The sequence below is a fragment of the Aplidium turbinatum genome, chromosome 10 (genome assembly GCF_918807975.1).
Source record: "Aplidium turbinatum chromosome 10, kaAplTurb1.1, whole genome shotgun sequence".
NCBI classification, from domain to species: Eukaryota; Metazoa; Chordata; class Ascidiacea; order Aplousobranchia; family Polyclinidae; genus Aplidium; species Aplidium turbinatum.
This window is the reverse complement of record NC_137481.1, coordinates 26,747,785-26,754,871: the sequence shown is the minus strand read 5'-3', so window position 1 is coordinate 26,754,871 and position 7,087 is coordinate 26,747,785. Positions and strand designations below refer to the sequence as shown.

Sequence of the window (7,087 nt, the reverse complement as noted above, 5' to 3'; positions counted from 1 at the left end):
GGTTGAAAACAATGAATATTCATCACTGGCCCCTACAATCACTCCCTGCAAATTTTAAGACCGGGGGGTCGAAGATAACACGTCTTAAAATTAACAAGAAAGTGAATCCAGGTCTTTGAAGATTGATTGATTGATTGATTGAATGATTGATTGAATCTTTATCCTCGGACTGGGAAAGCTTCTTGCAGAGCTTAGTCCTGGCAGTTTCGCATACTTGTAGAGGCTTTGAATCAATGACGCAGGCCCGGTCACCGAGATTGACAGATTGAAGTTTCCGATTGTTGAAGTCTTGTTGCCGGGGAATTATTCCATCCATTAGATGCCGCTGAATGGAGAGCAGTCCTTAACATGCGTTGCTCAAGCGCACACCCCGAGAGTCGAACCAGCGCCGCTATTGATCTTGAAGTTTCTTCCTTCAGAAGTGACGCGCTAACCAATCACAAGCTATCGGGGCGGACTTTCTTTACTTTACCGTCCGCGTCGTCGCTTATATAAGGAAATTCGAAATATATTGGCTTATATGGTATCTGGGTGGTTTGTTTTGGCGGTGTCGTTGTCGTCTGGGTGGTTGCTTAAGAAAGTCCTTGGGCTATCCATTTTCCTCGATTGTCTTTTCGAATTCCGTCAGGTGTGGTGTTGATTTATTGGGTGAAGAACATCTATCCTTTCTTCTCTGTATTTCGTTTCAGAGTATGGTCTTCTTGGTGCTTGTGGGTAGGGCCAAGTCGAAGTGTGGGAGTAGTTTTGACTTTGCTTTTTTCTGGTAGAACTCGTGGTGGATTGTGCCGTCTCTGTCGATTTTTATGGTGAAGTCCAGTAGTGAGATAGTGTTGTCTGCTGTTGGTGGTTCTATTTCAAAGTTTTAGCTGGGTGCCTTTGATTGAGAGCGTTTTGGATGGTTACGGCTTCCTTGTTGTTGACTGTCAGCTGACTGACTGTGTGTGACTTCAATACCATTTGTCATAGTACATGACTAGGGAACTGTGTTCCCAAAGCTAGTGCAATTTGATATTACCACGTCGAATCCGCAGCATCAGGCTAAAACAGGTCGTTAAAATCTACACTGTCAAGTTCCTTACTCATGATCATCATTTCTATGTCTACGTGCGTTTTGCCCCACAACGTACACTGAAGCTCGGGATTTTACTAGGACTAACTAGAGATTACACTGAAGCTCGGAAGTCAAAGTCCCGGACTGAAGCTGCATTATATGCACATCTTCACCGAGATTATGTAATCACACACGGTTGGCCCCGATGTTTAGCGACAATACGAGAGAAGAATAGACTAACATAGATAATGAACACGTTCTTCTTGTTGGTCATAATTTTTTGATGTTGGCGTCGTTCTATTAAAAGTAGTTGAATTTTAGAACCTTAGAACACATTCAAAATGCCAACTTTGTGATGAAAAAACGTGCTATGAACGCGCCCATTGTGCATATCGCGATCTCTGATCGTGACCAGCAAAAAAGGGACTTGTTTGTACTACGTAGGCTACTTTCTTCGATCAAGATAAGAGCCTTGTCGTCACGACGTGGGTTGCGATGCTGGTTACCACACGATCAGCGATAAATCAAACTTTTGTGGAGGCCTAAGACGATGATTAGTAACAAAATAGTCGAATTTCTTAAAACAATTGCCAAAACCAACAACAATAAACTTAAAAGTTTCGGTGCAAATACAAATACGTACCGTATTTGATACGTACTTACTTTACTGCCGGCTTGGTTTAGGTTTCATTCAGCATTTTTTCAATATTTACGCTTATGCTTTTTCAATATTTACGCTCATGTTTTGACATTATTGCGTCACTGTATTGTTATTTGAAACATTACTTGTAGGCTTTAACTGCCCTTTATCAGAACTGACGATGCACTAGCAAGTGCGAAGTATATTTTCTGTTACATCTACTGACAACTGATCCCTGTTACCTTAGCAATTGAGGTTTTAGCTTTCTATAGCAGGCTATGAATGACGTTTGCTTATTGTGACGCATTGTGACGAAGATAATGCAATTGTGAGGTCTATGTTATCATCATCATCGGCGTATGAGCAGATCTTTCCAGGCTAGATTGGAGGGCAGAAAGTCATCAGCTACTCAGCAGTCTTGTCGTCCAGGATCCTCAGATCATGCGCACCGTTTGGAGGCCGATGAGTTAGGCAGTGGTGGATGACATGGTCTGCAGTCTGTTCAGTGGGATTCTGATGAAGGAGCCAGGCCCGGGCCAGGCCCCACTTGTGCATGTTCGAACGAAAGCGGCAGTTCTCAGGCGGATAAGCCTGACCCAAGCAAGCCTTGCGAGGGACACCCCCGAGGGACGGGGATCGGCGTCGGGTTTGAAGGCACGGAGCGTGGAGGTGTGGTTTTGCCACTCCGTGTTCCACATGTGGTTCGTCCAGTGTTCAACACTTAAACCAAGTTATTCTGCCTTTTTAAGTAGTTGTTGTGCACCAGGCACAAAGGGGCGTCTTGATTTCAGTCGCTGCTTTATAGGTGGTGGTCGCTTGAATGCTGTATAGAGGGGATGGTCGAGGTCCAAAGCGCGGCGAGCGAGAGAAGAACACAGCCCTGAAGGTTACTACCTACGCGGCTGCCTAGTTTGCCTACAACCCAAAACGAGACCAGCATATTTGGGGAAGCCAAAACAAAAGAATGCCCTTTCTTACAATGAAACAGCTATCGACTAAAACATATATATTAGGCTGCGCTGCAAGCAAGGCCACTGTGAAACTGGCTACTGCGTCCTGGTCAATAGCGCTTTACATGGACGACATCTTTTGTACAATCAGTGGTTTTCAAACGTTTTAACTTGGCGCACCCCTTTTGGTGCCCTCCAAGTGGTCGCGGACCCGTAACAAAATTTTTATCTGAAATTTTAATATATCGCGTCGTTCACAGAAGCAAACATATCACTCATAAGTTTCGAAGCGATACAATAAGAAGAGTTTGCAGAACTAGCGACGCACTTATGATGATTGATGACACAAACGAAGTCATGGTATGAGCTATATGTTGGCACATAGAATTGAAAATCAGTAACCTGTATATTGATTTCTACATGCTGTTTTTCTGTAAATTCTATGGAAAATTAATACAATTTAATAGAATAGAATAAATGACTTTTACGAAGAATTTCTCACGTTTTTCATCTGTATGTTAATCAATGCTTCATTGTAATGGCAGTCATTGCAAAACTGTGACTAGGCTACTAATAGACTGCTGACTACGCTTGCATCTCTAAATTAAACAGTAATCAACAATCTGTTGTCTTAAAACAATCCAGTTGAAGATACTGTAGCTGCATACAGCCTAATAAACTCTTTTACATAATTGTTTTTCAGTCAGAAAACCGAAACTTTGTGCGATGTTCTGTCAAATTTCAAATGACGCACGAGGGCGTCACGACACACACTTTGAGAATTAATATAATACACAAATAAAACACAAACAGTTTTAATTTTTGCAATTTATAATTCATGCTACAACTTCGGAAACTTTAACAGATCCCCTGAAAATTAATCGTGGACCCCAGATTGAGAACTTATACGCTGATTTATACAGTGGCACAATTAGATCATTGGTGAAACTAATTAGATCGTGGGAAACCCCAAGTTTTGCAGATTCAACGTCTGTAGACGTTGAATCAATGAAAAAATGACAAATTTTGTTGTCTGGGGTTTTCTGTAATGAACTATCACTATGGTAACTTGCTTTTCATTAACTACTGAATGAGTCGAAGCTCGAAGAGATGAATGGCATGGTAGTGTGACGTCACAAGGTGAGTTTTCAGTTTTTCTGTCTACGACAATGCCATGCGTTGGTGTATTGTTATTTTACTCACAACAAAAAAACAAAATTACACCACAACAACCAGTGCAAATGTTGTGTATTAAATTAGGAGTGGCCAAAAGAATAAAGCGTAGAAAAGTTGATAGCGTTCTTGCAGAATTAAGTCTAGTTCAGATACCATCAAATGAGGTTTGCTCTTTGCTGACGAGGCCCTAGCTTTGATCAAGGACTGCAGCAAGTTTCACAATCATTGAAACTCAGCTCATGACACAGCGAACGTCTTCACACCTTCTCAGTTGTTGTCAAATGATAACAGTATTTGCTTAATTTTTTCTGTGTCAACCGTTGTACAAATAATCTCAAAAGAACTTTAACCTCGCGCCTGCTTGACCGCAAGTAATCGAATCGTACATCGCGGATCTGAAGAATGCGATATCGTTTGCAAAATGATTTCGTGGTTATTTGAAATTATGTGAGCGGCTTCTGTCTGTCACCAAAGGCAATGGCACAAACACGCTCCAGGGACTCGACGATTGACTTAGTTTACGCCTGGTACTGCCAGCGACACCGCAGCGCGCGCTTTAGGCTTGTGATAAGAAGTCGCATTTCCGCTGCCCCTCATTTCCGCCGAGCTGTGAACGTCCGGGGATGGATGTAGTTCCTTCTTGTATTTTCCATTTGAAGATATTTCGAAAGAGACGGGATTTTTCTTGATGAAAAGCGAATCTATGAGCAACACAACCCACGCGCATGCGCAGCAAGTTTCCTCACGTTTTAAGCCATGGTTCTTAATACTCGGCAGCTTTAGGTGAAGCACATACTTCTGCATGTGCGACAGTTGATCCGAACTCGGTAGTAGAGACGGCGGGAAGATCGTTTTCTTTTGTGTGAAGTGCTGCGTCTTTCACGAGCGACACCATCAAATATATTTGACTTAGCTTTGTATGACTCCATTTCTTCATCTGAAACTGCGACAATTAAAACATGGTTAAGGTCAATGAGTTATTAAATAATTAATTAAACTTTTAACTCAGTTTTGAAGTCATTTTGAGCAATCAAATTGTGTTCAGTTTTTACTAATCGGATTCCTTGGACGTTGAGAAATTTAAAAATCTTACAAGTGACACAAAATCGAAGTCCGGTGTGTTCTAGGTCACGATCTGCTTGTAACCTAGTTGCACTTGAAGGACTGACGTTTTGCCAAAACTACACCATAAACTCACCCCGGAACAGATAAAGGTGTGCTTATCAAGTAACAAGGCAATTATATTTTTCTATGAAAGTTCTCGAACTAAGCTAGGCAGCTTCTATCATTATTTGCTAGCCAGCGATGACACGTTGGTTGCTTACGCGGAAAATAACAGTCCTCCTTTATATAACATTTTTGCTTACCGCTTCTTTTGGTGAGGCCCATGGCGTAGCTGCAGTGCTTGTACAACCTGTTCCAGCATCTCCTGCATATGAATTCCGATAGTTTACCAGACTTACGACGACTTTCTGTGTTTCGGCACAAAGTCAAAATAAATAGTATAAGAACTACACCAGAGGTTATGAAATAAACTTTCATGGCAAAATATTTTTCTTCAGAAACTAAAAAAAAAAATTACTGAAACTGAAGTTCTGTTCAAGCTTTATAGCCCTCCTCCTTTTTTGTTATTATGTTTTAGTGGTAATTATGTAAGGTCAATCTCACTTTCTCTTAATCTATTGAACTTCACTCTGCCCTGGGGCGTTGTTGTATCGTGCGCATCACGCGAACTATGCGGCTTCCCTGCTGTGTTACCCCTTGCTATTATCCACTTGAATGTGGTTTGTGGGTTTCACATATGCATTCCCACTAGAGGAGGATCAGACCAACAAATTTAAGGGACCTTCAAAAATTTTTTGTCGTATCCAGGCATACGCCCGGTGATTGAAGATTTAGATCAAGTGGACGGGAAGGCAGGGAAGCCAATCTTCGTGTCCACCTTCAGGCAGTGCCGTACGGTGACCTTTTTTGGAGGTATTCACTTTTTTCAGCAGGCTTTAAACACACACTTGGATTGCAGTTTGCTCAATAGTTGTTCTGATCACATCAAAATAAATTGGTGAGATATAAAGAGTCACTGTGCAAATCAAGTATGGGTTTAATACTTTCTAAACAAATGAGTGAAACATATAGCGCGATAAACTTGTGACTGTAAATTTGAAAATTTTTTCTTGCTATACCAGTTCTGTGGGTCATCTTTGATCAGAAAAAATCTGTGTTGCCTTGAAATGGAACGAATTTGTTTTCTTCATCCTAACTGTGATTCTATTTGAGCAAATCATCGCTTGAATTTGATTTTTTAAAAGAATTTCATCTTCGTCGTTTCTTTTGAGTTTTACTTTTGTAAATTTGAACGCATTTCGGATATCCCAGTGGTTGATGAAATAATGTGTTCTTTTTTAAATTATGTAATGTAATTTAAATTAATTTACACAAAATTTACACAAGTTTTACATAAAATAATTATAATTTAAATTAGTTTATGTAAAACGCGCAACATTGTGACCAATCTTACTGCAATTGCTTGGTTTATCCGTTACTTTGCATTCAATAATTTGACTTTGCAAAATTGCATTTTTGGATAGACTACTTGCTACGAAATATAATCATCAAGTCACATATTTGCTCCACTTTTTTTTTTGCCCCATATTTTTGCCCCATATTTGCCCCACATTTCCCAGCCAGCTAATGAATTTTTTTAAATTGATTCAGCATCTGCAAACGTTGAACCAGTGTAAAAAGTGGCCGGCTTGCTGGCTGGGTTCACAATTGAATTTTATTTATTCAGCCTGAACTTGCATTCTTATTGTCGCGCTGCAAAGATTGCGGCCGATGATTTCATGACGCATTTTCATAATGCGTTGTCTGTGCTAACATGCATGCTCTTCATGCCCGCATGCACACCATGCGATGAGTAGGGAGGCAAGTGTAGAAAGGTATGCCAAGTGTATGCGGTCGAGTTCTGAGTTTCTAATATTTCTTTTTCATATTCGTCAAAAATTAATAAATAATATCTTTCTACACAAAGGAAAACCTTACATCGAATTCGATTTTCAAGATTCAAAATTCTTTTTGTTGTCTCTCACCTGAAACAACGGCGTTTCTCCCCGTTGGGTTTTGCGCACAATATTCCAATTCGTATCTGACCTCGATCGCGGTAATAAAATACAGACATTATTATCTGCTGACATGTCCATTTGAACACTTTATTACGAAACTGTAGCAATCGATTATAATCTAACAATCACATTGTACAATTCTGATCAC

At 40.5% G+C, this 7,087-nt stretch overlaps 1 protein-coding gene across 1 annotated transcript; it reads right to left on the bottom strand.

Annotated features, from left to right (window-relative positions):
* Positions 1-3,872: 3,872 nt before the first annotated feature.
* On the bottom strand, positions 3,873-5,368 carry LOC145778548 (uncharacterized). The gene is made up of 2 exons (XM_082590056.1): positions 5,185-5,368; positions 3,873-4,760 (listed from the first exon to the last, which is right to left on the bottom strand). Exons 1-2 carry the CDS (start codon positions 5,357-5,359, stop codon positions 4,597-4,599), a joined length of 339 nt encoding a protein of 112 aa, XP_082446182.1. The 5' UTR covers positions 5,360-5,368; the 3' UTR covers positions 3,873-4,596.
* Between the last annotated feature and the right edge of the window lie 1,719 nt (positions 5,369-7,087).

What these genes read in the sequence shown, in the direction of transcription:
- LOC145778548 (XM_082590056.1), bottom strand. Translation starts at nt 5,359, where the DNA reads ATGAAAGTTTATTTCATAACCTCTGGTGTAGTTCTTATACTATTTATT. An exon ending in GGGCCTCACCAAAAGAAGCG is followed by an intron (nt 4,761 to 5,184) that starts GTAAGCAAAAAT and finishes TAATTGTCGCAG; the next exon opens with TTTCAGATGAAGAAATGGAG.